At 51.7% G+C, this 27,435-nt stretch overlaps 2 protein-coding genes across 13 annotated transcripts in view; one reads left to right on the top strand and one right to left on the bottom strand.

The window, feature by feature from the left end:
- The window catches only part of MRTFA (myocardin related transcription factor A), a 180,111-nt gene extending 169,175 nt beyond the window's left edge, over nucleotides 1-10,936 (top strand). For 2 of the 4 annotated variants that reach the window (XM_073327034.2, XM_073327033.2), the window contains exons 14-18: nucleotides 1,354-1,470; nucleotides 2,866-3,030; nucleotides 3,973-4,152; nucleotides 4,904-4,964; nucleotides 5,499-10,935. In XM_073327034.2, the coding sequence (XP_073183135.2) occupies nucleotides 1,354-1,470; nucleotides 2,866-3,030; nucleotides 3,973-4,152; nucleotides 4,904-4,964; nucleotides 5,499-6,013 (1,038 nt within the window). In that variant the 3' untranslated portion in view covers nucleotides 6,014-10,935. Of the gene's footprint in view, nucleotides 1-1,353; nucleotides 1,471-2,865; nucleotides 3,031-3,972; nucleotides 4,153-4,903; nucleotides 4,965-5,498 lie in introns of all 4 variants that reach the window. The other 2 variants (XM_073327045.2, XM_073327035.2) reach the window with 2 other exon arrangements.
- The window catches only part of SGSM3 (small G protein signaling modulator 3), a 94,224-nt gene that overhangs the window by 23,880 nt on the left and 42,909 nt on the right, over nucleotides 1-27,435 (bottom strand). For 6 of the 9 annotated variants that reach the window (XM_073327084.2, XM_073327073.2, XM_073327081.2 and 3 more), the window contains 11 exons: nucleotides 25,095-25,222; nucleotides 24,634-24,789; nucleotides 23,351-23,405; nucleotides 22,668-22,717; nucleotides 19,637-19,789; nucleotides 19,347-19,417; nucleotides 18,851-18,899; nucleotides 18,259-18,344; nucleotides 17,399-17,521; nucleotides 15,082-15,142; nucleotides 9,556-14,362 (listed from right to left, as the gene is read on the bottom strand). In XM_073327084.2, coding sequence (XP_073183185.1) covers nucleotides 14,279-14,362; nucleotides 15,082-15,142; nucleotides 17,399-17,521; nucleotides 18,259-18,344; nucleotides 18,851-18,899; nucleotides 19,347-19,417; nucleotides 19,637-19,789; nucleotides 22,668-22,717; nucleotides 23,351-23,405; nucleotides 24,634-24,789; nucleotides 25,095-25,222 — 1,016 coding nt within the window. In that variant the 3' untranslated portion in view covers nucleotides 9,556-14,278. Of the gene's footprint in view, nucleotides 1-9,555; nucleotides 14,363-15,081; nucleotides 15,143-17,398; nucleotides 17,522-18,258; nucleotides 18,345-18,850; nucleotides 18,900-19,346; nucleotides 19,418-19,636; nucleotides 19,790-22,667; nucleotides 22,718-23,350; nucleotides 23,406-24,633; nucleotides 24,790-25,094; nucleotides 25,223-27,435 lie in introns of those variants that run through there. The other 3 variants (XR_012156549.2, XM_073327103.2, XM_073327111.2) reach the window with 3 other exon arrangements.

Genomic DNA, 27,435 nt, shown 5'->3' with positions numbered 1-27,435 from the left:
TAGTCAATCTAGTCCTGCTCTACAAGTCCCTGATGGTTATTATGGGGGGCTCATTTTATCACAGAGTGACATCAGAATTTGGAAAATAATTTTACAAAATACTGGATGATTTTATGACTGCCTGCAAAATTTGGAGCTATGGAAACCGAGATGAGTGTAATCAAATCTTCTGCTTCAGGGCAAAAACAGATCAGTGCCAGGGGATGGGAGGGAATTCCGTGCTCACAGACTTCATGTACAGTGTTGCATAATTAACTAAGTACATTAGAGGCTTCTTAGCCTTGCTCAGATCATCAGGTTCTGGTTACAGTCACAGGTGGGACACTGGGCTAGGCAGACCAATGGTCTGATGTGGCACATTGACTCCTGGCTCAGAAGGTTTGAAAGAACAAATTTTTACTATAGAGACAAGGTGGGTGAGATAATATCTTTTATTGGACCAACTTCTGTTGATTAGAGAGAGGAGCTTTCAAGCTTACACGGAGGTCCTCTTCGGGTCCCCAGGAGAAGAATTGTGTAAGCTCAAAAGCTTGTCTCTCTCACCAACAGAAGTTGGTCCAATAAAAGATATAACCTCACCCCACCTTGTTTTTCTAATATCCTGGGACCAACACAGCTACAACACTGCATACAGGTTTTTACTGTGCTGTAGTAAAAGGTAGTGGGAATTCCACCACTCATCACTTTGTGGAGAGAAAAGAGATTGTAGCTCGCGACTTCCAGTAGATAATCTTGTCTAATTGAGGTTTGAATGCTGAAATCAGAGCCCTGGGAACAGGAGTGTGTGTCTTGTTAAATGCTCTTTTGTTTTGTTCTTCCATGTGCCACTCTGTAGTGGAGCTGACAGAAGGCAAGGCCTTTCATTGAAGAGGATAGAGACGAGCCCACCCAAATCATTTTCCCCTTTGATTTTGGTGGGAGACAAGTCAGCATTTAACACAAGTACCTTGAACACCAACTCCAGAAGTCTAGTCAGGGACAGAAACCCTCAAGCTTCAGAGTATAAGCCAACCTCTAATGATTTGGGGTTAGGAAGAAATAGGAGTAGTTCTTCCCATAACTGACTACTGCAGCGTTTCTTGCATCTTCTTCAGGAGCTGCTAGTAATGGTCACTGTCAGACAGGGCACAGATTTGGCCTGGCAATTCCTATGTACCTAATAGTAGACAGTGTTCCAATTTTCTTGCTGGGAGAAACTAACAAGTGAATTTCCTAAAGACATAAGGGTTGGGAAATACATTTAACTTCATCGTAGCTTCAGCAAAACTAAACCTGGTCTCTCCTTCCAGCCTCCACAACACCCTCAAATAGGACAGCAAATAGCTTTGTTTTCATTCATCTTTTTCTTCTCAGAGAGTACAGTCGTCACCCACTAAAATATCCAGCCAACCACAGTGTCCGCTACCTGCAAGCAACTCGCAGCAGCAGCAGCAGCCTCCCCCCAGGCTACCGAACCAGCCCGTCAGGAAGGTAGCTGATCACATGCTTGCGTCCCTTCCTGGTTTCCCGTTTGCCTGGTGGTTGGCTGAGTCACAGAGGGGACAGGGAGCACATAGGCAAATCAGTTCTGAGACCGTCACTACAGAGGGAGAGACCCTATTGTACTGCCGTTTCCTTCCCCATCGCAGGTTGCAATTGCATAGTGCATTGGGTTCTTGGCCCAGGAGCTGCCAGCAGCATGCGGGGGAATGAATGGGGATCGCACGGTGCTCCCATTTCATATCTCCAGCCTTCTGCTGAAACAGCTTTGTTCAGCCACTTATAACCAGTCCTCCTCGGGGTGTCAGAAGTGCCATACACCTTTGAGCCTATTTCCCATGGTAACTCCTACAGAAGAGCTGTAGGCACAGGGGCAAAGGATCCTGGGATGCATCTGAGGAGGTTGAACATGGGATTCATGGCATGAAGAATAGTTGAGAATCCCTAAAAATATATTTGCTCTGACCCTTAGGATATGTCTACACAGCAAAGAAAAACCTGGGCTGGGATGTGCCAGCCAACTCAGGCTTGCGGGGCTCAAGCTGCAGGCTGGCTGCAGATTTTTCTTTGCTGTGTAGACATACCCTTAATCACACGGCAATTGAACAACCTAGTAGTGTGTGAAAGTGTCCTTACAAAGTGATTGTAAACAAATAAAGGGCAGGATTATGTTCTCTTTGTTCATGCTGTAGTTCCTTACCCTTTGAGGATTCCCGCTGGAATCAAAAGGCAGTTACGGCACTGGGGTTGGCAGGGCTTCTCTCCATCCTGGGGTGGGGTATGCGCTCTGAGAAATCTCCTTCCGGAGTCGTAGGTGTCATGTTAAAACCTGGGTCCTGATTATCCATCTTGAGATGCCCCCCTCGTCTCCCACCCTGAATTGTTTTCCTTTGGTTACGGATTGTGTCTGGCTGTCAGAGATGTAATGCTATAAAGAAACAAGGTCTGAAGACGTTATAACCCTTCTCAGTCACAACTCAGGAGTTCCTGCTCTGCATCTGTTCCCTTCTAGATCAGGTGATAATTCACTGTGTTCCGTAGTGCATCAGTTAGGTTAGAGCAAGTCTATGAAGGGTTTTAAGGATTAGGAGGGTAACTTTTGAACTGGATCCTGAAATGAATGGGGAGACAGTGTCCTTGTCTGAGTGATGTGATCAAACCTCTTCGTTCTGTTGCTCTTACCCATTTGCTGTGGGACCATCTTTGAAGAGGGTCAGTGCCTGGGTTTGATAAGGCCTTTAATACAGAGGTCAATGCTTTTTAACCAAAGGCACCTTTCTCCATAGAAGAGTTAAATTCCTTAGGCCAGCCAGAATCTGTGATTGATCTTAGCTCACATGCCATGCAGGGGTTTGTAGCTGTCTTAATCCTTTTGTCTCCCTGTAGGCTCAGAAGCCAGGTCTGCAGGTGGTCACTGGGCAGCTGCCCCACACAATTTTGTCTTTCTCAGCGCCTCCAAACCTGCAGCCCTTTTTCCTCAACGGCTTTCACAAAGGATCCCTGAAAACTGGTGCTCCTGGCAAAGCCAACCAACCCAGTGTGCCAAAAAAGGTAGCCTCCCTGCAAATCCCATAGAGTCCATGTCACAGTGCCAGGTTTCAGGCCCTCTAACTTTGAGAGCAGACTCGTAAGGGATTTTGGAGGCTGGATATACAGGAATCACTTCTCTGCACCAGCATTGCTGCCCACAGTGTTACAGTGAAGGAAAGTGAAAAATAATGTCCCAGATGAAAATCCCAGAGAGATTTAAAGAGGCATGTATAGCTATCTGAGCTGGAGTTCCTCCAGGGTACTTGGACCATTATTCCTACTCTAACGAACCGTGGAATGGATCTTTAATGATCATAGTAACGGCTAAGGCCTTCACACAGTAGTTTTAGTACATCTCTGGGGCACTGGTTCAGTGCTGAGTCACCAACACCACTTCCTGTAATACCTTGGGTTTCATTTGGAGAGCTCTCTTCTGAGATCTGTCCCCACCCTCTCTGCTAGGTTTGTGAGATCTGATGCTCTCTGAGCCTGCCGACTTCTCCACAGCCAGTGTTTTGTGGACAGTTTTTTGTTTCCAAAGCAGACTCATTACGGAGAGGAAAGGGTAAAACAACGATTCTAGGCTGTTGCATACAGATTACATTGAATATACTGTAGGGATAGTCCTCTTGTGTCTCTGTGAAGTGCTGGGGGAATCCACCCACCAAAACAGATGAGCTCCTCCTCACCCCAGGGCAGTCCTGTGGTGATTTGTGGCATGGGTGTGTTCCAGGAGAGGATTTCCATTTGTGATTTTGGGGGCGGGTGGGGGGGGGGCGGAATTGTACCACGCACACAGTGAAAGAAGGAGCAGAGATACCGAGAGCAGAAGCACTGTGGTTTCTGCCCAGCGTTAGCGGAGACCGAAGGGATGGTCTCTCCAGGATACATGGGAGCAGCCGTGATGTGGGAGATGAAATGGGCTTTCTGCCTGTTTACTTCTTTCTCCTTCATTCTAAACAGTCATCCTCACAGCCAGGCTCTCCTGCTGCCACTTCCCCATCCCAGATGGACCTTGAGCAGCAGCACCCGCACCCGTCCCTTTTCGGAACCCCTCCACCTCCTCTCCCTGGCTCCTCGGTGCCGATGAAAGAACCACCAGGCTATGAAGAGGCCACGAAGCAGCAGCCAAAGCCCCATGAGGTAAGAGCAGCCACTTCCTTGTGCTTCCATGAGGAACTTCTTGGGGAGTGTGTGGGAGGGCTACCCGCTGCAATTCAACATCCACGTTGGTCCCTGAATTCAGGGGGCAGCTGCCTAGGAAATGGAGAGACTGAAACACACCGGGGCCTTTTCTAACTGACCTTGAGCTGCACACAAGGAGTCAAGGTGAATTCCCTTGGTGGCGTTTCAGTGGGAATGGAGTCACCTTCCATTTCACTCTTTGGCCCGTACGCCTGTTGAGACTGAGATAAGATAACTTCCTGCTTAGGGCGTGTCTACACTGCAGATGGAGGTGTAATTCTGAGCTTGGGTTGAACTAGCCTTATTGAACTAGCCTGCTAAAATAATCTGTGTGGCTGCGAGGGATTTGGTTAACTGCCGAGGACAATCCCTTCTAAGATCCTGTTGTGCATGCAATTGTGACCCCACAGATACTTTTAGCACAGCGAGTAAGAGTATGTCTGCCTAAGCTGGGAATTACCCCTCCCAGCTGCAGTGTAGACATATCCTTAATACAGGGGGAATGGTGGGGCTGTAGGACCCCACACTGCTATAAACACCCTGCTTCCAGTAAAACCTTGGGGTGACAGAGGTCATTGGTGCCATGCTGCTATAGGCACCATCCTACCAGGTCAGTGTGGAAAGGGGAAGGAGAAGGACCAGGACAGCAGATTCGCGGTTACTGTGTGTCTTGTAAGTGTGGGTCTAATTCATCACACTCTCTTCCCAGGAGAATGGCTGTTCGAGCCAACAGATGGACGACCTGTTTGACATCCTCATAGAGAGTGGAGGTGAGGAGAGAATCACTTGAGGTTTCTGGCTGGTCACCTCTGGGTTTGAGTCTATGGCTTTTGTAGCACTGAGCTAGTGTGACTCCCACCCTTTGGCTCCCCAAGAGGGAGCGGGGTTGGTGAGATTGGTCTTACCACTAGTGTACATATCCCCTGGCCTGGGCCCTTGCTTATTCTTCATTTGGTGCTGTCCTTAGCATAAGCAGGGTATGGTATGGCACTACAAAACAGACTTGTCAGGCACTGCTATAATATATCATAAAGCTCCTGTGGCTGCTGCATTGCATCAGACCTATGGTTGCTCTGGGCTGGCCTCCCTCACATAGCCCTGGTCCTGGCCCATGATGGTTAAGGCAGGTTTAAAACTCCCCTAAGCCAGCCTACTGTGTAGCTAGGAGAGGTTTCTTGACCCCAGTTGGTGATCAGCGTGTGGCCCACAGTGTCAGGATTGAAGATGCTCTAGCTCATGAGGGATCTGACTCCCACTAACTGGAGCCTTTCATCACCCTGGGACTCTGTCTTCTTTCTTTACAGAGATTTCAGCTGATTTCAAGGAGCAGCCATCTCCAGCTGGGAAGGAGACATCAGTGTCCCCAGCATGCGCCTCGCCGCCCAACAGCCACCATTCTTCTGAGCTTCCCCTGCAGATGTTCCTTGGCCATACCAGCTGCATTAATCCTGTCACAGCAGGCCGGCTGGAGGACTTCCTGGAGAGCAGCACTGGCCTCCCCCTTCTGCCAGCAGGCCACGATGGGCCTGAGCCCTTGTCCCTGATAGATGACCTCCATAGTGAGATGCTGAGCAGCTCAGCCATTCTGGACCACCCGCCTTCACCAATGGACACGTCAGAATTGCACTTTGCCCATGAGCCTACAGGGGGACTAGCCCTGGACCTAGCTGAGGCTAACTTGGACAGCATGGATTGGCTGGAGCTTTCGGGGGGCCCTGTCATGAGCCTTGCTCCCCTAAGCACTGCAGTCCCCAGCCTCTTCTCCACAGACTTCCTTGATGGACACGATCTGCAGCTGCACTGGGATTCTTGCTTGTAGCTCTCTGAACTGAGATGGAAGGGAATGGGGGGGAGGGCACAGGCATGGGGGCAGGGGGAGAGGCCAGTCAACCAAAAATGAGCCCCTTGAGTGTAAACTCTTCCCCCAGTCGTGACCTCCTGTAGTGAAACTCGTACCATTGGGAAGGGCTGGCACAGCTGTTGGTGGGTCATTGTGCTCACTGGGGCTACAATCAGCAGGTTAGAGCAGTAACCATAGCTGTCAGGGGACAGGGGCTGCAGGGGTCTGAGACTGGCTGGTTTCCTACCTATACCCCTTCTCTAAAGCTGAAATAACACCACTGTATGGCAGGGAGACCTCCCCTGCTCCCTTGGCTTGCAGGAACAGCTCAACTGGGAGCCCGGAGAGGGGAGTGGTATGGGGCAGCCTAAACGCAATTAGGAAACAAAGGGGTTTATGCTGTTCTGGGAGGGCGGAAGGGTGAATGGTCACTGACAGGGACTCCTTGTGTTAGGCAGCAGCTCAGCTATTCCTCCCAGCTGCTGTTTAAGGAATGGGGAGTGCTCCCTTGAGCACTGTGAGCCATGGCCCCGCTCTTTCTCCAGGCCAGAGCCATCATGCCAGTCTCACAGGAGAGGCTTCAGGCCAAAGGGATGCTCGAGCAATAAGACACGTTCCACCAGAGGCAGTACAAGGGACTGGAGAGGTTAGGATCTGCTGTGTGGCTGGAGGGGCGAGAGCTACATCAGGGAATGACCAGACAGCGCACCCTTCACTCTGGGGAGCCCTACAGTCACAGATGCTAGTGCCCAAAGACATACCCTCCCTCTAGCAGGTCAGACTCTTGCTTGTTAGGGGCCCTGTGCTAAGCCCTTCATACAACCCAGAATGAGAAACCAGACCAGGGAGAAGGGGATCATGACTGGAAACCCAGCCCTCCCATGAGCAAAGTGGAGTAAGTTGCCACAGGAGCTTGCAGGGCACGGCAGTTTAAAACTCAGGCAGTCAAAGGGGCTCATGAGCTTTCTGCCACTCAGGTGGAAGGGCGACTACATGGCCTCCACTTTCCAGCTCTGAGGTGCTGTTACTCATGGTAGAGCAGGTACTTGCCTAGAATCCCATAGGGTCGAGCTTCAGCTTTGTGTGTGTGGCTTTTGCAGGGCTCTGATCCTGCGTGGGGTGTTGGGTGGGAGGAGGGGTAGGTGTGTCCTCTGCAGCAGGTGTAAGAGTCATGGCTGCAGCTCAGAAAAGGCTAAGCCTGCTGCTGGGTTCATGCTGCACAAAAGGAGACTTTAGCACCATAATGCAGCTTGGGCCAAAGTCCTGCTCTTTCGATCGGGGCCCCAGCCTCCCGCAGACCTGGGGTGGGCCAAGAATCCCAACACCGAGGCTGCAGCAGGCCCTTTGCCCATTCTGCCCCCTGGGGTTGGTACTCAGTCTGCAGCCCAAGCCATGGGGACAGGGAGACTTCCCTGCTGCTACAGGGCTTCACAGAAACGAAGGGGAGAGGGCAACCTGAGCGGTGAGCGCCAGCTGTGCTCAGGCTGCCCTGCAGCAGTGGCAGACGTTTCCTTGCAGGGCAGGGCTCTGGGAGGCGTGTGGAAGGCGTCCCTAAAGCAGGTGCAATGGCAGGACGTTCGTACCACGTTCTCCCCAGTCCCAGAAGAGTAAAAGGAAAATAAATCCATTTTCTTACTAGAAATTTAACAACCAGTCTCCCTTCCACCCCACATTTTGACCTACCCCTGTGAATTCCCTATGCTGCAGTAGGGTGGGGATTTTAGCTTAGTTTATGGGACCTAGAAATGGCTGCCTCAACCAAGTGGCTTTGGTAATTGTGGCTGAGTCCTAGTTCCCTTCTAGGCTTGTTGTCTCTGGTCATTCATCATCCTGTGTGTGAAAAGTGAACCAGCCATGCTGTTTGGATCCTCCCCTCTTCTGCCCCAGACAGGTGCTGGGCCTGTGGGAAGTGGGTAGGTCTGCTGAATATCATGTCAGTGTATCTTACTGTCTGGAGTCAGTCCCTGGGAAGAGACATGCCTCAGGGTTGGGGAGGGCGTCATGTTGTTTTCTTGCCTCTTGGTACCTGCCCTTCATTAGTAGCTAAGGAAGACACTCTGTACACGCGTATATACCGCTCTAGCTGTTCTTGAAGGGAAACTGGGGAGGAGTTGCATCCACCCTCCTACTCTGTGTCAAGGCATAAACAGCAGCTGGGCATGGTGTGGCTGAATCACAGTGGAGGAGTGTGTCTTGCTTTGCTGGAGTCCCTTCTGCTTGTTCGGGGAGGAGATCTGGTATTTTAATTCTGTGTGGTTTGGGGAGGAGATGGAATCAGGCCATGGCTTAGCTGTTCTAGCCTTATTGCACGTGCCAGTGAAAGCAGATTGCCTTTTTCTACTAGTCTCAGTGCTGAAGCTGTGCTGCCTTCCCTACTCCAATGGTGTTGTGGAGAAGCCATGTGTCCTGAGCTTTAGAGCAGTTGTGTAACTGTCCTTGTTCCCATTCTCCCCTCCCTCTCCTGGGCATGAATGGACTGCTGAACCAGGCTTCTCGCTCATGGTCTGAAATAGCCCTAGCTGAGCTCTCTCTTGTGTATCAGGGCAGTAGAAATAATCAGTTCTTTCCTGGGGGGCTCACACCACCAGGGCTGCTGCATCTGTTTTGCCCAGAACTCTACATATCACTTCACCCTTTGGAGTCTGAGCACGGTGTCTATGTACATGCACCCACCTGAATCACTTACTCAGTGCTCTTGGGGTTAAAGAAATTGTGTATGAGGCAGAACAAACCCATGTCGTTTAACCCTTGGGACCCAGGCTGGAGGGGCTTCCAGCCTAACCTAAACTGCTCCAGTATTGTGTGAAAACCAGGCTGTCAGTATGGCCTTGGAGGCTGTTTTTCTGTGTACCCCAGTGATCCCTGGCCCCCCTACTGGAGCCTAGCTAATTTTTTTTGTACAAATAAGAACCTAAATACAACAGAGTTAATATTAAGCAGAAAACAAATTATCAAAGTGCAATGAGATAATGCGGGAAGGTGGCATCAAACCAGTTCCCCAGGTGGGGTAGGGGGAGAGGGTGGGTGTACCAGGTTGCTCGCCCCTGCTGCTGGGGGAGTGCAAAATCCACAGGGAGCTATTGCTGCATAGGTTAGAGGCCTAAGCCCCTCTGTGGACTGAGGTAGCTGGTATTGAAATGATACTAGAGCTGGGCTCCCATTGCTGGTGGTGCTTCTTGGTGGAGGGTCAGGTGGGGAGGTGGCCTGTACTGGGAACAATTAAAACCCTCTCTTCCAGAGAGTGACTCAGAGGTCCTTGCTGAGAAGCAGGATCATCCACTTCTCTGTACTCTTGGAGATGTTCCGGCAAGAGGCCCTTTTGCATCTCTCACAGAAAGACAGAAGCCTGATGTTCTGCCTCTACCTTGAATGTAACTCTGAATCTTTCTGCTGTAAACCACTACTTGTGTATTTGAGTTGCGTGCACTCGCCCTTCCGCTATGCAGCATGAGCAAGGGCTGATCAGCACAGTCTGAGGCAATAGGCTCCAGCATGAACACTCAACTGGAAAAAGACAAGAGTTAAGAGGAGAGAGAATGGATCCTTCCATTGAATTATTTTTTCAGTTACAAATATTTGGAAAAAAATCCATTTTATTAAAAAATAAAGAAAAAACATGATCAAAAGCTCTGTCTTGTAGGCAGTGGTGAAGGGAGAGATACAGGGACATCTCTGCCCTCGCAGGCTGAGATGCCTTCATCTTTGTCTTTGAAATGGAGGTATGGGAAGCGAGGAGGAGGTGTGTTATTTGTACCTACAGCAGCTTCCCAGCATGCTTGGTCTCGTTTTCAAATGCTGTTGAATTTTGTTCTTGGTGACTGGGCAGAAATGATGGGAGGCACCGGCAGGGACATTTCCATACACGGAGGGGAACTAACCACCTGCACATAAACAGCAAGTTTCTCTTTGTGCTTTCTTCCCTGAGGACAGATTTTAACCCACTTCCTTTTCTCCAAGACTAGTAAGATGTCTTCCCCTTGGTTCAATGTGGAGGGGAGTGGGAGATTTAGTTATGTGCCCTGATGTGTGCTCTGCTTTACGACATGTATGCACCCTGCACTCTTGACCAGAGATTGTAAATAACTGTGTCAGTGGGTGAGTACCTGTGAAGTGCAGGGTCTTGTGCTCCCAGCTGAAAGGACATATGGAGATATAGACCCATCACCACTCCAATTCTTAACTGCCTACAGCTCAAGCTAGAGCAACTGCAGTGACAGCTGCTTCCTGGCCTATTAGTTTTGGGTTTTCCCCCCCCAAGTTGTTGCACAACTTTGGGTGGGGAAGGACTCTGAAATTCTTGCCCCTTCAGCCTTTGTGGTCTATGGCACTTACCCAGATTATACTTAAGACGCTGAGGTTCCAGCCCTGTCAGAGCTGCCACAGGTCTTTTCCTTATAGTGATAGGATCTGTAGCTGTCTGTAGTGCCTCAGAAAAATCTCACGTCCCATCCAAGTGCAAAGTCTGCATGGAGGTTTAAGGGCAGGTCCCACAAGGATAGAATGGCTAGACTGAGGCTCCTCTTCAAGGAACACTCCTCAGCCCCAACCTCTCAGGCCATACCGGTGACGTCTAGACTCAGTTTCAGAGCTGAAGGCCTCTAAAAGAAGAAAGCCACTTTCTCCTGCCAGAGACTTCTTCAACCAAGCAGCACCAAGAGGCACCTTCCTTGGTGCTATCTGACACCTCTAGCAGATGCATCTAGAACCAAGATCACCACCTCAAGAGCACCAAAACCAACAGCCTCTTGAAGCCTCAGAAACCACTTGGACAGCTCCCAACCAGCTGCAAGTGCCTACCTACATACAACTCCTAGGCCATGTCAGCCTCTACATTCATTATGCCAGATGCAAGGCGGCATCTCAGATGGTCAAGCCTTGCTAAGGATTATGTATACCCCAGTCTTTCCAAACAAATCACTGTGCTTCCATGAGTACTAGTCTCTCTTAGGTGGAAACCCCATTCTCAAGTCTGCTACCCTCAAAAATCTTCACACTGGCTGCCTCTTTTGGGTGGGGTGCTACAGCACAGGGAAAATGGTCCTCACAAAACAGAGCGCTCCAAATCAACATCCTGGAACTAAGGGAAGCACACTACTCATGTTAGCACTTATTTCATGACAGAAAGGGCCCCCCTGTCGGGGTAACGGTGGACAACAGTGCAGCTCTGTATTATGTAAACTGATGAGAGGGAGTAAGATCTTGGTCCTCATATGCAGAATGGCTGTGGTTCTGGTAAATCTCTCCTCACATAGATACTTCAGTGGTTTACCAGCAGTTGCGAAGTCCCTGCTTTCTCATCCTTGAGACTTGCTTCTGATTGATAGCCATCACCTCAGCTAGAAGAATGAGAGAACTCAGGGGGTCTCATGGCAGATCCACTATGTCCTAGCGTGACAAGGTCATACTGCACCCCCATCCTTGATTCCTCCCTAAAGACTTGTTGGAATTTCACACCACCCAAGATAGCCATTTACTGGTATTTTATCCTCAGCCACTACCTTAAGGGAGAAAGCTAGTCTCCAAACATTAGATGTAAGTAGGGCCCTTGCCATCTACCCTGCCAGGATTAAGACTGTATCCTTGGCCAAAAGGATGAGGGGACAGCTGATTTCAACTCAGCCTGTCCAAGAGGGTTTAATTGTAGCTTGACCTGCTGTGAAATATCCCCCTGAACAAGTGAAGGCTCAGTCCACTGCTCTAACCTTCTTTAAGGACATCGCCATCTCAGAAACCTGCAGGGCTGCAACCTGCTCCTTGGTTCACACATTTGTCAAACATTACACCATCAGCCCTGCATCCACAGCTGACATGACCTTGGGTGACAGTCCTCCAACCTGTCTTCAGTTCACCTCACCACCCACCTCTGTGTTGACCTAGTGCTTAGAGAGGCTCCGGTGTAGGAGATTCCTCAGGTCAGAGAGAGGCTACCTAGCTGTACAGTGATGTGAGGTCTTCGAGATGTTTTATGCCTCAGGGTGTTCTACCTCCTGCTCGTCTTCCAGGTGTTGTAGCAGAGAAGGAATTGGAGCAGCAGTGGGTTTACACTGCCCTGTATGTCCCCACTTGGAGTGCAAGGTCTGGTACTGCAACACTGTTTAGTCTCTGGTAAGAGTGTAGGGTGTGTGCACATCCTACAGTGGAGCACCCCCAAGGAGCAGGTGTCCTGCAAGTGGATCCAGTCCTGCTAGAGTAGAAATAGGCTGGCATGCCCTGTGTTCATCCATACCCTCTCCCATTTGTCTCCAACCTTCTTGAGGTTTCCATCGGTCATGTTTAGGACACAGGAGCACACAATTCCTAAAGAGCTGTCAAGTGAGGCTCTCCTGTTTTCTTTGCTTCCCTGGTGGAAGTATAAAGGGCACCTTACCTCTTAACCGTGTTCAGCCCTGGACTCTGTTTTGAGACAGTCTCTCTTCCCCACTATCCTACACTGAGGCATGTGGTTGCCTTACCAAGAACACGCCCCGCCCCGCCCTCCCTTTTTTTCTTGACAGATGAAAAAGTTCAGAACAGCTTTTCCTGCTGTGTCTTTTTACACTGATAAGTACCAGGGGATGTGATTTTTATTTGTACAGTTTAAAACTGTTGTTGACAAACATCACCCTTAGAGGTGTCCTGAATATTCCATCCCCCTATGCTCTCACTAGTTCTGGTACCTGCTTTAGTCAGCAAGCCAGGGTTTACATAGTCTTTCCTGGCCCTACTGTTGCGCTGTAGAATTGGTGCTAATGCAGTACCCACAGCTGAATATTCTGTTCTGCAACACAGAGGGGCACCTTGCCCTGCAGGGGTGGGGATACAATTCGGTGTGCCTGTAAGTCCCACTGCACAGTGCAGCCTTGTCCAATTTGCTAAATTCCAAACCAAGCCATAAAGGATTAAGACCCATTTCAGCTGGAGACAGGGACAAAAGAGAGGAGATGATTTCAGGGTCACTGAGTGAGATAAAGACTAATTCACTGCTCCTTTAAAGCCATTCCTCTTTGCCTCCAGGAGCACAAAGGGCAGGCATCCATCTTAAACCCCCCAAAGACCCGCAAAAGCAAAGCAAAAGGCTCACCTGCCAGCCCCTGCTGGAGAAAACCACCAAAGCTCTCCCAAGATGCACTTTATTTACAATCCCAAAGGCTAAAGGAAAGTAAGATTCTAGTGTTATTTCATGAATAGTTTGTGCTCACAAACAAGTGCTTTCATTGATAAAGTCACAGACTCCATGGAACAGAGCTACCCTACAGAAGTAGTGATGCTCCACTCCTAGCTTACAATCCTCAGCCTCTTCCCCCAGGGCAGGGGCTGAGTTAGTCTCCCTGAGCCAGCTCAGGCCTGAACCCATTTCCTGAGCTAAGATGATGCCAAAATATACAGATATGTCTAGAGATCATTTACAGCTTTTTGGTTAATTTAAAACAACACAGCTAGAGGCTAAACTGACAGCATGATACTCCCTCAGGCTAGGGGAGAACGGGGGCTTCCCTCCACACTTTTGAGAAAAGGCCCCATCCCCTAAGGCAGTTGTAGTTGGTAACTGGCTGCTCCCTTAGGCACATCTTGTCAGCACCCCCATCTGTCCCTGTCAGTACTAGGGCAACAAGACAAAAAATCTTTCACAGAGGGAGGCTCCCAAAGCACAAGTGACAGGGAAGCTGAGGTCAGCCAGTGGTTCTGCTGCCTCTCCCCCTTTTCCTGCCACAGGCTGGTGAGAAACACACAGCTCCCCCCCACAGCCGCAACAGACCCCGCAGTTATCAAGCAGCCAGGAGAAGCTGCCTCTTCAGCTGCTGCCCTCACGTTCTGAGCTACAGTGGCACTTGGAAATGTTGTACAGACACAAAGATCTGCTCACTAACCCCTAGGACAGGAAGGAGAGGGGGTCATGAGGCAGATAAGAACCCTCTCCCAGAGGAGCAGCAGGGTGGGGCAAAAGGGAAGCTAGAGATCTGGCCAGTGGAGTGTCCCCCCTTCCCCGAGCAGTGCTTCCAGCTGGGGGGCAAGGGAACACATGGGAATGGGAGCTGGGCAGCTGGTGCACTGCACAGGCTGGGGGAAGGATTTCTGCCTGCAAGACCACACCATGCCTTCAGAAGACTAACCACACACAGCCCTCCACCCACCCATTGCCTCAGGTGCAGTGCCCGCCGAGCTGGAGAGGCTGTCGCTTCAGCTGGGCTGAGAGCAGTCACGGGTGAGGGTGGGAGAGGAGTGTGTGTTGCGTGTGGCAGTCTAGAAGGTCCACAGTGGGTTGGGTCAGCCATCTATGTCCCAGCTGAAGAGATGGTGCTTCACCAGCATGTCCTGCACTCCTTCCTTCAGCGGCTTCTTCTCCTTCTCCTGCAGGAGGACAGGAAAGGGCCAAGAGTCACTAAGCAGCCATATGCAGGTGTCATCGGACCCTACGTGCAGGTGGGGGAGAAGGGGAGTGACTTCTGTAGGCAGCTGCTGCTCCCCACCGCTTGCTCTCTCTCCCTCCAAGCCCACTGTCTCAACCCTGCAGTCTAGTTGGGGTATGGAGGGAACGGGTGCTCAGGGAGACCACCTGCCCCTGGCCCTTTGCTGCTGGTGCAACTGAATGAGTCAGAACCTTGTTCTCCAAGGGTCCAGTGCTCACGCTCCTAGCCAAGAGAGGACAAAGCAAGCAGAGAAGCCACGCTCCTTGGGGTATGAATAAGAACCGGTGTGGGAAGAGCCTGCAATTTGCTCCACCCTCACTAACCCCACCAGGGGGACAGAAGCTGATCCTCTTTTCAAACACCCAGGATGGTGTCGGTGATTCTCAGGAGATCGAAAACCTACCATATTGCAGAATCCTGCGCAGCTGAGGAGCCTCGCCCTGGCTCTGCCAGACCCAGGCAGAGGCTGCTCCACCAGAAAGGGCTCACAAGGTGGGGAGACGACCAGACATCAAGTTCAGTGTCAATTTGGGTCAAGTCCCCTTGAATAAAGTGCTTTCTGCAGCCTGGGGGCTGTTTAACATGCAAGGAAATGGGGAGGGCAGGCTACTTCTGGGGCAAGGGGGGGCGTCCAGGCCCACTCTCAGCCTGGTCACTCACCTCTCTCTTTATAGGAAGTTCCCAGTCCTGAGAGAGACTGAATGCAAATCTGGAGAGGACTCTGCAATACAAGGCAATGGTTACGCCCTTACAAAACCAGCTATGCCATGCATCTGTAGCAGACTTGCAGCTTTTATTAGCAAAAGAGAGACATGTTTCTAGTCCTCAGGCTGTGGAAAAAAGCTTGAAAACATGACCTAATTGCAACTGATGCAGAGATGTCTGCCTGGGTCTGCAAGCAGCCTGAAACAACAGTTCAGAGAGGTGTGAACTGCCCCATGCATCTTAATGGGAAGTTAACAACAACATCCACTGCTCTGGGGCCCTGCCCCCACCACCCAGCAGAGGACTATATGTCACAGGAGGAGGAGGGTGTAGTAGGTTCAGACCAACCCAATACACCCTGGGGGCTTCTACAGCTGCTTCTCCCCACCTCTCTGGGACAGGAAGCGGGGACGCCCGCTCAGCATTGCCACTCCAAGCAGTAAGTGGACCCAGAGCGGGCGCAGAGGGGAACCGTCAAGCACTGGAATACCTTCTTTGGGCCTTGCCCTCACCCCCCAGGGCTGGGGTTCTCACCACACACACACACACCCCTTGAGAGAAACAGAAGCAGCTGAGCTCACCCCAGTGTCAAACAGAAGCGTGGGAGCTGATCCTCAAACCCTTCCGCAGACAGCTAATGTCTGCCCAGCGAGGGGAGGATGAAGAGCACTGAGCCTCCTCCCGCTGGTCCCGATGGAGAAATTGAGCTCAGTGAGCTCGCCAAGGCCCAGCAGCGACAGCGCTGGGACTAGAGTTTCGCAGGTGCTCGCTCATTCCTCAACAGCTCCTCAGGGCTCCCTCCCCCGGTCAGTACCCAACCCAGAGGGCCAATAAAGGTGTTCATGGCAAATCCTTCATTACATGGCAACAGAGAGCTGCCCCCATTCGATCCTGGGCTTCAGCTCCCCACAGTACATTCCACCCATGCCCCAGCAGGCTTAGTCTCAGCCTCACCCCTTGGTGGCTCTCCTTGTTCACCCATGGCCTTTCGGCACTTGGCCAGCTGAGCCCCCGTCAGGGCTTGAAAGTTCTTGCCATACACTGTCCCTTCAGCCAGGCTGTTTTGTTGCATGGTTGGAGTTTCCAAAGGAACCTGCTCTCATGTCCTGACGGTGGGCAAGGTTGGGGTGTGGGGTATCAGGAGCAAAGAAGCAGCTACATGCAGACAACTGCAGCTTTTTCAATGGAAAACCTTCTCCCTGCTTCAAGAACATCCCAAGGAGAATGGGGGATCCTGAGCTGCAGCAATGGGGAACATCATAGCTGCTCCAGGCCGGCTGCCAGCTCCTGGGATGGGAATCTGTCACACTCCAGCCCCGGGAAAGGGGGATGGAAGTAACAGGCTGGTGAAAGGGCACAAGCCATTTCCAGCGGGAAGAAGGGAGGTAGAGGCAGTGATGGAACGTGTGTCAATGACACAGGCTTGGCCTGGAGCTGGTTCTTGAGACAGCATCAGAGCTCCCAGGAACTGGTTCATTTCCCCTCCCCACAGCAGTGCTGGAGGGGACAGGAGTGCTGGGGGTGGGGAAGCCCAAGCCCACCTGCTGCTCCTCCAGCAGGGCAGGTGTGGATGGGTACGGAGAGAAGCCATTCAGTTTGCTTCAGCTCTGCCACTAGGTTGAAGCCAAGTTCCCTCACCATCTCGCCATTTAAGCTGGGTCTTGTCCTCTGGCTGGCTTGATGGCGGACTCCCATCTAGGCCTCCAGTTGCTGAGCCTGCAGCCAGTCACCCTTCCTGGCTGAGCCTTTGGGGAACAAATCATCTCGCTACCAGTCCCAGTTCAGGCACTGTCAGCAGCTCCTCCTCCCTGCCGGATTCACACTGGCCAGCCCCACTAGGTGCTAGACTCCGGGGAGCATGGGTCCTTCAAGCAGGGAGGGGTTTTGTAGGTTGCTCCATTACAGCAGGCTCAGTGCAAAGCAGCTAGAGGCCTGAGAGCAGCAGCCACCTGTGTGTAGATGCTGCTTCCCACACACACCCTCACCAGGCCCTGCTCTTAATCAGAAAGTGAGAGAGAGAGTTCCATTCAGCCAAACACAGTGTAAACAGCAGCTGCTTCTCTGGGGTGTTTGGGAGGAAATCCCCAGGAGTGGGGTGCAGCTCTGCTGGCAGAGCTCTGTGAGGACGTGAGTGTGACACGAATGGTTATTGTGGCAGGTTACACAAACGGCAGACCACCTGCTCACTGCAGCACGATAGCCAGCTGAATGCTCAATAGCAAGGGGTCAGCAAAGGCCAGGAGGGCGCTGCAGCACACAGGGCCATACTCACCTGAGCTCACACTTGATCTGTACCCAGCCGGGACTGCGCAGGAAGGACCAGGGATGGAACCATTTCTCCACTGTCTGCAGGCTTGAGCACAGCACCTCCAGCCACAGGTGCAGGACCTGCTCACTGCATGAAGGGAGGGGGAAGAGTCACTAGAAGCCAGGGCCGTTATCAGAGGACTGGGTGACCCCTCCCTCTGGGACACACAGTTTCCAATCCAGCCCCTGACCGCAACTCATCATTCTCTTCCCCTACAGGAACAGGGAGGACACCAGGGAATTGCTCCCTCAGGGGAGAGTCTGGGTTGAGTGTACCTGAAAATAAGGCACTGGCTTCTGGTCAGTACTCTGCTCCTGCCCAGTGCTGGTGGCCACTAGGGATGTAAAAGATTAAACTGTTAACTGGTAAGCATTAGGCTTACCATTAACCAGAACTTAACCATTAACCCCCGTGCTGTGCCGGGCGGGCTGGAGCGGTGCCGGACACACCAGGCCGGCGAGACCCCAGCCCCTGTCGCCGTGCTGCCGGACCAACCTCAGTTAACGGTTAACCATTAAACGATATAATTTTAATCATTTAACTGGTTAACTTTTTCAACAAATATTTACATCCCTAGTGGCCACTTGGGGGAGGACAGAGCTTGGTGACACAAGCTGTGTGGGGGAGGAGACTAAAATAACTACTGATTCCCAGCTTGTTCCAAACCCCCCGCAACCTCCTGCCTGTTCCCCAGATCCCCTGCCGACCCCAACCTGGCCCCACCCCCTCACCTCACTGTCCCGCCTCCTACTCACTCCCATCTCCCAGCCTGCCCCAAGCTCATCACCGAAGCAACGCTCAAGGAAATGGGCTGAATGACTCACTTGAGTCCAACACAGATGAGGGAGCGAAGCTTCACGTCCATCTGAGCGTGCGCAGCATCGTGCGTCATATTCACGGACTGCACTGCCTGCCGGGCGGGGAGGAGGTAGTTACTACTTTCCCCAGGGGGCTCCCACATGGAGAGCCGCTACAGCTACACAGCCTAGTGCACGCTCTCCCTGCAGTTCTCCTTCGCTCAGTACCATCCCAGAGCTCAAAGAAAAGGAGTACTTGTGGCACCTTAGAGATTAACCAATTCATTTGAGCATAAGCTTTCATGAGCTACAACTCACTTCACCAGAGCTCTGTTTACCACTTCCTGTAGGCATCACCAGGACCACAGCTCCTGTAGCCTTCCCTACAGTGCTGCCTGCTGGGAGAGGCTCAGAACAACTGAACAGGCTGCACAGACCAGGGGAGGTGCAGAGGTGGGTCTGGTTGTTTGCCAACCCTTCAGGATTGGCCTGGAGTCTCCAGGAATTAAAGGTTAATCTTTAATTAAAAATATGTCATGTAATGAACTCTCCAAGAATACATCCAGCCAAAACTGTCAACCCTAGTCTGGCCCCTGTGCGGGCAGGGCAAGGTACTCACCCGGTAAAGCAGCTCTTCTGGAGTCAGAACTTTTCCATCTTCATCGAGTCTATAAAACCAAAGCAGAGGCCCACGTTACCCCACAGAGTCATCTGCCGACTCAGGCAAGACACGGCTCGGCAGGAGCGCACCCCAGAGATGGGAGCCACGCTGCTCGGAGAAACACACAGCTCAGCTACTGCCACCAGGAGACTGGGGCTGTGGGTCCCGATGCTGGCTACTGCTAGGGGCTGAGAGACAGCCACAGCCATACCACATGGGAACTGGGGGTTTTTAGAGACAAGAACCACCTGTCGGCCCCATGTGCAGTCTGTGTCAGTATGGCTCCACTCGCAGTCCCAGGCGGGGCAATGCAGGGCCCATTCGGAAGAAGCAACATGTCACGGCCCAGAAGAAAAGCACGACCTTTCCAGGCGGGAGAGAGGAGTGCAGGCTTGACAAGGAGGACTTGGGGCACGAGGATGCGAGCCTGTCAGTATGACTAGAGCAGCCTCACCTGTAAGTCTTACAGAGCACGAGGCGGGAGTATACTGAATCGAAGTCTCGTTCCACCTCCCGTCCGGCAGCCTAACGGGAAGAGGATGCAGTCAGACCTACAGGCTGTTGACAGCACCCCCGCCCTCACATACAGAACCTCCAGCAGGAGCACCCCACACACAGCGGAGGCAGGACACACCTCAAAGTGCCCAGCAGGGAAGAAAGCCGAGTGAAGGCTGTGTTACTGCGGTCTTGCTGGACCAGAACCCAGCTATCCCTACATCCCCTGTCCCCGAGTGCTACTCTCACCTCTTCGATAAACAGCCAGGGGTGGCAGGGCCCGCCCAGCAGGGATGGCTTCTTTAACCCATGCTCAAATATAGACTTCAGCGCTGGACAAAGCGTCCCTCGAACCAAGTCTGTCACCCCCTCTGTGACCGAGTCGTCGCCAGCAATGGAGTACTGAGGAATGAAAGGAGTTAGCTCTTAGCCTCTCGGAGATGGAGACAGCCCCCCCAGAGCAGAGAGGTGTGGGGTGGGGACACAGAGCCATACCTCTTCTCCAGACAGGCCCTCCCACCCAGACTCCTCTATCTCCTTTCGTCACCCACTCTAAACACTCCCCTACCCCACTCAGAGCCGACAGCCCCAGGGACTGGAAGCTGGTACGTGAGCACAGAACTTGCTTTGCTGGGTTGTACTGATGTCCGGACTAGCAGGTCTGTGGGGAGCAGGGCTGGTTCCATCAAGACTTAGCTCTTGAGAGGTCCCCCTCCCCATGCTCTCATTGACCACAGCTGAGGGTCTCATTAACAGAGCTACTTGCTTCCCCGGCCACACTCAGGGCCCGATGCAGCCCATACATCTCTCTCCAGGCAGGGACTTTGAACTGTTGGAAGCCAGACATCCGCAAGGCCCCTGAAAGGATGCTCTTGAGGTTAACACCCAGGACTCTGGGTCAGAAGATGTGGGACTTATTCCTGGCTCTGCACAGACTGTCTCTGTGACCTTTGGCAAGTCAATTCATCACTCTGTGCCTCGGACTCCTATCTGAGTTGCAGCTAGCAAGAGATGTTAAGAGTAACAAGAAGGGTTTCTTCAGGTATGTTAGCAACAAGAAGAAAGTCAAGGAAAGTGTGGGCCCCTTACTGAATGAGGGAGGCAACCTAGTGACAGAGGATGTGGAAAAAGCTAATGTACTCAATGCTTTTTTTGCCTCTGTCTTCATGAACAAGGTCAGCTCCCAGACTACTGCACTGGGCAGCACAGCATGGGGAGGAGGTGACCAGCCCTCTGTGGAGAAAAAAGTGGTTCAGGACTATTTAGAAAAGCTGGACGAGCACAAGTCCATGGGACCGGATGCACTGCATTGAAGGGTGCTAAAGGAGTTGGCGGATGTTATTGCAGAGCCATTGGCCATTACCTTTGAAAACTCATGGTGATCAGGGGAGGTCTTGGACGACTGGAAAAAGGCTAATCTAGTGCCCATCTTTAAAAAAGAGAAGGAGGAGGATCCGGGGAACTACAGGCCAGTCAGCCTCACCTCAGTCCTTGGAAAAATCATGGTGCAGGTCCTCAAGGAATCAATTCTGAAGCACTTAGAGGAGAGAAAAGTGATCAGGAACAGTCAGCATGGATTCACCAAGGGCAAGTCATGCCTGACTAACCCAATTGCCTTCTATGACGAGATAACTGGCTCTGTGGATGAGGGGAAAGCAGTGGATGTGTTACTCCTTGACTTTAGCAAAGCTTTTGATACGGTCTCCCAGAGTATCCTTGCCAGCAAGTTAAAGAAGTATGAGCTGGATGAATGGACTATAAGGTGGATAGAAAGCTGGCTAGATTGTTGGGCTCAATGGGTAGTGATCAATGGCTCCATGTCTAATTGGCAGACGGTATGAAGCGGAGTGCCCCAAGGGTAGGTCCTGGGGCTGGTTTTGTTCAATATCTTCATTCATGATCTGGAGGATGGCATGGACTGCACCCTCAGCAAGTTTGCAGATTACCTCTCCTCTCAGTTTAGTGTCGATACGCTGGAGGGTAGGGATAGGATACAGAGGGACCTAGACAAATTAGAGGATTGGACCAAAAGAAATCTGATGAGGTTCAACAAGAACAAGTACAGAGTCTTGCACTTAGGACGGAAGAATCCCATGCACTGCTACAGACTAGGGACTGAATGGCTAGGCAGCAGTTCTACAGAAAAGGACCTAGGGGTTACAGTGGATGAGAAGCTGGACATGAGTCAACAGTGTGCCCTTGTTGCCAAGAAGGCTAATGGCATTTTGGGCTGTATAAGTAGGGGCACTGCCAGCAGATCGAGGGACGTGATCATTCCCCTCTATTCGACATTGGTGAGGCCTCATCTGGAGTACTGTGTCCAGTTTTGGGCCCCACACTACAAGAAGGATATGGAAAAATTAGAAAGAGTCCAGCGGAGGGCAACAAAAATTATTAGGGGGCTGGAGCACATGACTTATGAGGAGAGGCTGAGGGAACTGGGATTGTTTAGTCTGCAGAAGAGAAGAATGAGGGGGGATTTGATAGCTGCTTTCAACTACCTGAAAGGGGGTTCCAAAGAGGATGGATCTATACTGTTTTCAGTGGTAGCAGATGACAGAACAAGGAGTAATGGTCTCAAGTTGCAGTGAGGGAGGTTTAGATTGGATGTTAGGAAAAACTTTTTCACTAGGAGGGTGGTGAAGCAGTGGAATGGGTTACTTAGGGAGGTGATGGAATCTCCTTCCTTAGAGGTTTTCAAGGTCAGGCTTGACACAGCCCTGGCTGGGATGATTTAGTTGGGGATTGGTCCTGCTTTGAGCAGGTGGTTGAACTAGATGACCTCCTGAGGTCCCTTCCAACCCTGATATTCTATTCTATGATCTGTAATGGGGAAGGATAAGAGACTTCCCAATCTCACAGGGCCATCACAGGGTGTGTGTGTCTCATTCATTCACGGCTGTGAAGCACAGATTCTGGGGTGTGTGGGGCTACAGAAAGATTCATATTTTGCAACATTTGCAGGATGTCACTTCTTGGGCTCTCCTTGAGCCAGACTGTGGTTGTAGGGACCTCAGTCACTGCACAAGACTCCCTCCCATCCCACCCTGTGAATCTCCATCTCTGACCATCCTGTGGGCAAACATTTGGCAAATGCCCAAGGAAACTATCACCATCTGGCCACACTATTACGCTATGCCCTGACAGCGGGGCGGAGAAAAAGTGGCATATAAACACGGATAGCCAGAAGGAGTGATGGCAGCAGGGAAGACACGCATGGGTTTTGGTAAGAAGGACAGTGGGGTTTGCAAGGTGACCTACAAAATACAGGAATTTTTACCTCTTTGCTCCGTTCATCCAAGACCTCCACAAATTTTGCAGGAAACCAACCTACAAAGAGGAGACAAAGGGTGAGCCTGAGACATCGGGAAACCCTCACATGGACATGAATGAAAACCCAGACTGGCTGCAGATCCTGGGGGAGGGAGGAGAAGAGAGGTGTGTCCCTATGGGCCCAGCCTGGGGAAGAAAACAAGCAGCACTGGAGCTTCTCAGTGTATGTCAGGAAATCCAAACAGCTGCGAGCCTAATGTCATCGAAGGGCATTCTCCCTACAAGCACTGCAGACAGCGCCAGCTCCCATGCTCCAGAGCAGCCCCCTACCCGTCCTCACCCTGACTGTGAAAGTGCACCTCAGCTGCTGCATCTTCTGGGAATAATGAGCATGCCTAGCAAGGAGCTGCAGCCCCACCCCACCTCCACACCCCTCTCTCCTCCTAGCCATGCACAGGGATGGGATGTGCATTCCCAGGCAGCTCCCCAATGGGGCTCAGCTGAGCCTTTGGCTATAAGGGCAGAAACTCAAACGAAAGGCAAACCCACACGCTCCCTGAGACAGGGCGGGCACAGATGCCAGAGCCATTGTTGAGGGCAGCAGCATCTCTGTAACATTAGCAATTGCACTCCTCCTCTCCACAGCTTTCCCTCAGCCTCCCCTCCCCCACCAGCCTTGTCTGTTCTCACCTCTCAGTCCATTCAGTTCCCCCACCCAACAGTGCTCGTCCTTTTGGGATATGATCTGAAAGAACAAAGAGGAGAGATGGCAATTTGAGAGTGAGACAAACACTGACTCACAAGGGCCATGGAATGGGAGCAAGGAGGCAAAACAGGGCTGGCGTCAGGCTTTCCCTCTCCACACATCCCACCCAGGACAGGGAGATGCATTGCCATGGAAACAGTATCACCTCAAAGAGAGTGAGCATGTGCACGTGGGTAAGGAATCACTTTCTTCTCAACCATCAGAGGTAGACATGGGGACTGACTGACTGAAATTCAAGTCACCAACCATCACTAGAGGTAGGTACTTCCCAGACACCAGAGACAGGAGTAACAAAACACGGAGTCAGGTTCTTTGTGGGGACTGAACCTGGGACCCCTGAATCTAAAAGCATAAGCCTCTCCCATAGGAGCTACAGGACCAAGTCCACTAGCTCAGCGGCTGTAGCAGTCTCTTTACGTGGTTCAGCCACTCGATGGGGATAAAGGGCCGCTCTGGGTTAGCATGGGTTATGCAGGCACCCTGGGCAAGAGGCAGGAGTTCCTGAGGGTGGGAGAAGAGGAGTTAAATGATGATCAGCCATTGTGCCAAAACCCTCCTCCCTTTTTCTTCCCCATTGGTGGTTCTGTTGGCCCCACACTACTTGGGGGTAAAAGGCTAGTTCTACTCGCCATGCGGGTGCAGGACAATGCTGCCAACACAACACACCCCACATCTGACAGCTATTCAGAGCAGTAGCTTCTTGCTCTTTGATGGGCAGCGGGTTTCCCTTTCCTCCCTCTCGTGCCCACCCTGGGATGTAAAGAGGTGGTGCCAAGGTTTCCACACTATTGGGTGCCCGTAGATGAGGCTGGGCTGGCCCAGTGCTCTGGTGGCACAGAGCACTGAGTTAACTGTGATCTGAGTTCAAATCTTATCTGCCTTTCGCTCTGGGGGCGTGGGGGCTTTCTGATAGCCAGGGTGATCCCCTAACCAGTTCCAGCAGGAGGTGGCAAGCATCCCCAAAGGAATTCTGTGTCCCGCCTGGATCAGCCAGAACCCCCAACCACAGACTCCATAACCGGCAACCCAGCATAGGGCGCTGGGAGGGACACCTCAGCCCGACTCCCCAGGGACGAGGCTATAAGGGGGACGAAACACTTGCCCTATGTGGTGGCTCGAGGTGGGTGCCTGTAACACGCCCCTCTCTGAAAGGGGGCAGAGAGGGTGTATCACGCCGCGGGATTCTGCCCCCACCCAGCCCTCGTACTGTGATGATGTCGTTCTTGCGGAAGCCTAACTCGTCATCGTCATGGCGCTCGAAGTCCAGCAGTGCCTTGGCTCGGCGCCGACGGTGCTGGGAACATGCCACATAGTTTTCATGGTCCCGCTGGTGGCTCTCCATGGTGTAATCCGGAGTCAGGTCCTGAGTTTGTGCAGAAGAGAAGCACAGAGGAGCAGTAAGAAGGTTACTAGAAGTACTGGGGTGCTCCCCAGTGTTTAGTACCGCTCTCTGCTCCCCCCCGGTGGATAGATTAGCTCTGCTAGCTCCAGGATCAAGCATGGCTCCCTTCCCTCCACCTGGGACAGGCAACGTGCAACACAGATCCTGCCCATGGCGGATCTCCTTGCAGTCCGGCAGCTCCTCCAGGGCTGGGGTAGGGGGACCCGGCCTTGGCCCTGCAGCACGAGGGACCCAGGTTTAGCCTTGTACAGTGCGCCCCCACTCACAATGCTGCAGTTCTTTGGATCCACGCACTGGAAGTGCCGTGCCACCTGCAGGATCGCCTCACGAAGGTCAGCCACCAGCTCCGTCTGCTTGATGTTCTTGGCCTTCAGTGCCTCTAAATCATCCTCACCTGGGATTGCGGGACACACGGGGGTGAAGAGAAAGGAAACCCCCAATCCCATGCTGGGAAAAAAGGTGGCTGTCCCCTCCCTCAGCCTGAGAAGAGACAATTACGACTGCTCCCTCTGGTCAGAGTGTAACCATTGCTCTGGCCCCACCTGAACATCTGGGCCCCGCTCATGGCTAACAGGAAAAGGGGGCGATATGAGGGGAGGGAGAGAAACAAAATACTGCATCCTGTCACCCTAAGGCCCAGGCACCTTTATGCCAAGTACACAGGGGACCAGGACTGGGGCTGGATTCAGCCTCCTTCTCCCCATGCCAATAAAGGGGAGGCCAGTAGGAGCCATGAGAAAACAACAGTTCTCAGCTGACACAGACGCTCGTAAGCTGTCTGACCCCATCTGAAGAGAGCCAGTTGCTCATCTCCCCCTCTCTGCCTGCGCACTTCCTGGGCAGGGAAAAGATGGGGAGTGTGTGCACTTCCTCTGCCCCTCAGGGCCCTCCCACTGCCTTATCCCCCTGCATGAAGGATCTGGCCCTGCTCCCATCCACGTCACTGTTAATACTCCCACTGACTCCAAGGGAGCAGGAGCAGGCCCTAAATGAGCTCTCGTTAATCATTTCCCTGCCTGCCTTAACGTGAGGCATATACACACCCCACCAAAGGCCCTATATTATTGGCAGTGCAGGTAGCAGGGCCTATAGTAGGGTCCTATAATGGGAGTGTCACACAACCTTGTTTTCAGTTGCCTATAACTTTGCTAAACTTTAACTGTTCAATCAGGCTGAAATTTTCCATGCCGTGGGTCCACCTCGGGTTGATTTTTTTGGCGAAATTTCAGCAAAAATGGTGTAACCATTTCTGAGAACAAGACATGGGAAAATACATTTTGTCCATGTTAAAAAAAACCTCATACCACCATTTTGTCGAGAAGCTGAGGTACCTCCCTGCTCTGGAGCAGGGATTTGAAATTTGGCTGGGTGTTGTCCTGGTACCAAGGATGAGTCTCTTGCCGTCCTCATGAAAATCTGCTCAAATTTGGCCTCTGAAAGTCTCAGTTCACACATGCTCAGCTGAGACGTGTTAGAATTTGGTAGCTAAATTCTCCGAAGAATCTCTCTTCACTGAGCATGCTCCTATCACTGGGATGCCACCATGGCACTAAGCACAGGAACCAAAAGCAGGGAGCCTGTCTGTCCTGTGTCTCAATGCTCCCCCTGGTGGCAACCAGGCAGCAAGGAGAAGGGTGCAGCCTGACTGGAGCGCAAAGGAGAGAGGAGCTGGACTTGTGGGTGATGAGACTGGTACTAGGAACTGGGTGTGGGGGAAGGGAACCGTGACTGCGGCAGAAGGGTCTGTAACCACTAGATTACACTCATCCTAGAACTTGGAATAGAATCCAGGAGTCCTGAGTCTCAACATTTCTCTGCTGTCAGAAAACGGCTGTGAAACCCACTGGCAAATATGCACCTTTAGTGCTGCTCCACTCAGAGGATAACAGCCTACTACTGCTATAAGGTACTGTTAGCTCAAGTGACGGGGTCTGTCTGGTGAATCAAAAGATTCTAACACAGCTGAAGAACCATGTGGGTGCCAATATGGTTTCACGAGATAAAATTTCTGGTTTTTCAGTTTACTTTTTTAAAAAAACATAGAAAATTACATACAAAAAAATTACATTAAAAGAAAGTTAAGTTTGTAAAATCAAGCACTCAAGATAGGAAATGCCAGAATTAAGGTTTCCTGTGCAATCTTAATTCGGCCCCCTTGTGCATATGCACCATGATTCAGCCTTTAATCTCATGATCACTACTCTTATTTCCACAAGACCTCTGCTCCATTCAGTGCACTGAATGGACACAGTGCTCAGGAAATTAATCAGGATTGTGTAGTGAAAGGAGGCTGTTATCTGTCGGTTCCCTGCCTCATTTGTTGAGGTTGTTGAAAAGTGTGTAGTGAATGAGGTGGGGAACTGCAGGAAAAGACTTGTGGTTTAGGCAGTTTAAATACTGCTCTGGGGAATTGGATTCTCTCCTTGCCTGTACCGCAGAGTTCCTATGTGATGCTGGGCAAGTCACTTAGGGTGGGATCCACGAAGGGCCGTAGGCATTGCGATGCTAAGCATTACGGCGTCTAACTTTTACGTGCTAGAAAAAAATCACAGGAACAGCACTGTGACCCACCAAGCCAAGCACCTGGGCTGCCTACACCATCAATGG

Source organism: Lepidochelys kempii, chromosome 1 (assembly GCF_965140285.1).
Source record: "Lepidochelys kempii isolate rLepKem1 chromosome 1, rLepKem1.hap1, whole genome shotgun sequence".
NCBI classification, from domain to species: Eukaryota; Metazoa; Chordata; order Testudines; family Cheloniidae; genus Lepidochelys; species Lepidochelys kempii.
This window is presented reverse-complemented; position numbering and strand designations above follow the sequence as displayed.